Raw genomic sequence first — 4548 nt, 5'->3', positions numbered from 1 at the left:
GATACAACAACACATGTCGGGCACGTCTCCTCCACATCCTACAGCATTCTGGTGCAAAATTTTGCCAATTAATAATATCCCACTGACCGTCGACCCTTTTTTGATGCCAAGGATCCAAACAAGTTGGGTCAGACGGAATATCTTGAAGCATGCCGAACTGCATTTTAACTCGGTCGCTCTGGTGCATCTCCACAACGTTGAACCGTATGATTGCGGTTTTTGCAGTACAAATTTTCATATCCTCTTGGTTGGGTTGATGCTCCAAACCCAAATATGGGCTCCAAATAAACTGCATATAAATTTAAATTAATGATAACGATTAAAGATAAATAAAGTAAAATAAGAAAATTGTATAGGTAATACATACATCGCCTTCCCCAAGGTGATCCAAAAGATTTCGATTCGTGTTATTCATGCTCGTTACACAAAACCTAAAACAAAGAGTTTTATTAAGTTGTTTACAAATATTTATCATCAGTTAATATGAAATAGATAGCGATGTGGACTTACTTTGTTGCGTAGGGGAAGCTGAATATCATGTCGTTTATGGGGTTAAGAGAGTCTAATCTCCACCAACCCCATACTTGCAGCAAGAGGGCGCATCCATAGAAAGTACAAGCATTGTTTTTGCACACTTACATAATGAAGCGTATACAAAGGCTAAAATAGCGGAACCCCAACTATACTCTCTTGTTTGGTTAAAATCTCAAAGCAATGGTAAATACAACATATTGACACTATTGCCCGTACTTTCGGGAAATAAGAAGCAACCAAACATCGTCATAATGTAATTTCTAGCTTTTCTTATTTTTTCTTCCTCGGTTGAATTGTCATTCAATCGAAGACTTTCATAATGTTCCTTAAGTTGAGTAAGAAAAATACCTTGTCCCCTCGCATCACCTTGACCTAACATATCTCTGCCCAACAATTCCTCACATAGAGTATTGGGTAGTTGAACAGGACCATTCACCTCGTTACCGTCAATGGGAAGACCCAACAGCATGTAAACATCTTCTAAGGTGACGGTGCATTCACCAGTGGGAAGATGAAACATGTGTGTTTCCGGTCTCCATCTTTCTAACAGTGCAAGTATGAACCTCGTGTCAATTATTGTGTTTGAAATGTTTATCACATGTCCAAAACCCGCTTGTATTAAATATGGTATGATGATAGGATCGGGAGATGGAAAACCGTGTCGACGACATCGAAATCTTTCGGCATCCTAAACAAAAAAAATAATAATATGTAAAATATACGAACGTGTAAAATATGCGAAAACGTAAAATATACGAATTAATATGTAAAACTCACAAATTCGACAATGTTTGCTATTGTGCCTCTGTGCTGCTCGCCCATAGTGAGAAGATCCATAATGGAAAATTTGATCGAAATTATATGAGGTGTGTAGTAGAGATTGTTAGAAGTGATGATGAAAAATAAAATCATACAAGTGTATTTATAGGAGATAGTTTGCATGGCCAATTTAATGAGGTGGGTGGAGTTGCATGCATGACATGCACTTGTCACGAGCAAGCCATATGAGATGGCGCCTCCCTTCCCCAAAATACACTAAGGCGCCATTCAAGATGGCTTAGTGCAGGCTATGCTATCTAGACTAGGCGCAGCATGTGTAAGAATAGGTGGCAGAGTGTGTAAGAGTGTGTAAGAGTAGGTTGAGCTCGGAATCTTGACCAAAAAGGTGAGAAGGTGCCATCTCATATGGCGCCTTAGTGTTTTTATTTTGTACAAAGGCGCCATCTCATATGGCTTTCTTGTGATTCTTATTTTTTTTCATGTACACCTATATATATCAGATGAAATGAAGAGCTCTGTACTCAAACACAACTCTTAAACTCTCAGACACTAAAACAACAAGATGGCCTCTGCACCTCAATATAGTATTAATGCACACATCAATGGTGAGACTTACCAATGTGATGCATTCGGTTTTTTTATTTCGAAACACTGAAGTTACCCAATTTTGTTTAAGTCGAAAATCGAACTTCGTACATTTCAAAAATCGATTGGAGATCAAGCTATCCCGAGGTACAGTTTTACAGATCTTCTATCAACATCCGGTCTTTTTTGGAGATCAAACAAAATTTTACCAGGTGGAGGTTAAGGATGATGAAGATCTACAAAACATGTTTTGTAATCATGAATTTTCTGGATACGACTCGATTGAGTTGTATGTTCTGCTCCAACAACCAAACGAGAGTCAGGTCGTTGATCCCATCGAAGTAGAACAAGCTGAGGTCGATGTAATTGATGAAGACGAAGAAGATCCAGAGTTAGCATTTGATGACATGGTGAACGATGATTCTGAAGACGATGTTGAAGGTGTAATACCTCCAATTTCAACATACACACCGCCGTCTCACATGTCGAACGTTGACATGGTCGGTGATGAACCCTCATCAGACATATTCCACAACATCTGCATGCAGTCAGATGCAACTTTAAAAGAGAAAGATAGTTTTCGTTCGAAGGATGAGTGCATACGAGCAATAAAAAAGTTCCACATGTTAAACTCTGTGGATTTTAAAGTGGACCGAACAAATGCAGAACGGTACAAAATCAAATGTACCAATACTGAGTGTTTGTTCAAGCTCACTGCTTCATACAGGTTGAGAAGTGATTCATGGGTGATAGGCAAAATTTCTCATCCTCACACTTGCATCAACTCTTCTCGCTCGCAAGATCATCGTAAGTTAAGTTACGATCTGATATGTCAAGAAATCTTACCTCTCATCAACAATGATCCATCGTTGAAGGTGAGAACAATAATTTCTCACATCACTAAAGTATACAACTATACGCCCTCGTACAAGAATGCATGGATAGCAAAAACCAAGGCGATTGAACAAGTATACGGTAATTGGGAGGAATCATACAAAGAGTTACCCCGCTACTTAAATGCACTCTGCACTTATGCGCCTGGTACTATTTATGAGATGGAAACATTGCCCGCGTATCCCCCAAATGGTACTCTTGTCAGTGGAAATGGAATATTTCGTCGTCTATTCTGGGCCTTCCAACCTTGCATCAGAGGGTTTGCATTCTGCAAACCTATTATTCAAATAGATGGAACGTGGTTGTACGGAAAATACAAAGGCATCCTACAGATGGCAGTCGCACAAGACGAAAACAGCAACGTCTTCCTAATTGCATTCGCTCTAGTCGAGGGAGAGACCGGTGGAGGTTGGAGTTTCTTTCTCAAAAATCTCAGAACACACGTGGCTCCGCAAGTTGGTCAGTGTTTGATCTCTGATAGACATGCTTCTATTGTGAGTGCATACAATAACCCGGCTAATGGTTGGCATGACTCCCCTTCTACGCATGTCTTCTGCATTAGACATATTGTACAAAATTTCACGCGAGAAATTAAAGATAGGGCTCTTCGAAAATTGGTTATGAAAGCAGGGTATACATTAAATCAACCATCTTTCAAACATTACCGTAGAGAGATCAGACTGTCAAATCCAGATGTAGGTACTTGGATTGATAATATTCCAATGGAGAAGTGGACAAGGTCATACGACAATGGACATCGATGGGGACACGTGACAACAAATATTATTGAATCAATGAACGGTGTCTTCAAAGGCATACGACACCTCCCTATAACCGCTTTGGTAAAATCAACATATTTTAGGATGGCTTCATTATTTGCACAAAGAGGTGAAAGGTGGGACGCTGTGTTACGAGCTAGACAATTGTGGAGTGAATGTTGCACAAGATTTATTAAGGCAGAAGGTGCGAAGGCCAACACACATATGGTTACAAGGTTTGACCGACATAACCAGAATTTCATGGTCAGAGAGACAATCGACCACGGCGAAGGGCTACCAAGACAAGAGTATAGGATTCTACTAGACGAACGTTGGTGCGATTGCGGCAAGTTTCAGGAATTTCATATGCCTTGCTCCCATGTCATTGCAGCATGTGCCCATTCTCACTTAGATGCATTAGCACTCCTGTCTCCGATTTACAAGTCTGAGACCTTGCTCCACATATACAACAATGGCTTTGCAGTGGTAGCAAAAGAGGATTATTGGCCTACGTACGAGGGGGAAATTGTTTGGCACAACGACCAAATGTGGAGAAATAAAAAGGGTCGTCCCAAAAGCAAGCGTATCACAACTGAAATGGACGAGCTCGATAAGCTAGAAAGAAAGTGTGGTTTATGTCGCCAAGTCGGACACAATAAAAAAATTGTCCTAATTGTGCTAATGGTTCTTAGAATTGAATTTTGTATGCACACTTCTTTTAAGATCTAAACATGTCTTCTTTTCATTAAGAACATTTGTTACAACACATATTATTGTTAGAAATTAAATGACGTAACGACTTAAAAACAACACATACAACGGATAAAAAAAAACGCCAACAACACGACAACTTATCTAAGAAATAACAAGCACCAAAACAATGTCATCACAACCGTGCATCATCATCATTACGTCTCTGTCTCTTTCAACTTCCTCCAACCAAGTGCAAGACGTTCCAGTCGCAAGTGACATGGCAGTTCTTCTTCTCTGGATTCTT

At 39.8% G+C, this 4548-nt stretch overlaps 1 protein-coding gene across 1 annotated transcript; it reads left to right on the top strand.

Moving 5' to 3' along the window:
• Positions 1 to 2144: 2144 nt before the first annotated feature.
• LOC131597394 (uncharacterized) lies at positions 2145 to 4280 on the top strand. The gene has a single exon (XM_058870094.1). The coding sequence runs from the start codon at positions 2145 to 2147 to the stop codon at positions 4278 to 4280; it is 2136 nt and encodes a 711-aa protein (XP_058726077.1).
• The last annotated feature ends 268 nt before the right edge of the window (positions 4281 to 4548 follow it).

This window comes from Vicia villosa, linkage group LG4 (assembly GCF_029867415.1).
Source record: "Vicia villosa cultivar HV-30 ecotype Madison, WI linkage group LG4, Vvil1.0, whole genome shotgun sequence".
NCBI lineage: Eukaryota > Viridiplantae > Streptophyta > Magnoliopsida > Fabales > Fabaceae > Vicia > Vicia villosa.
This window is presented reverse-complemented; position numbering and strand designations above follow the sequence as displayed.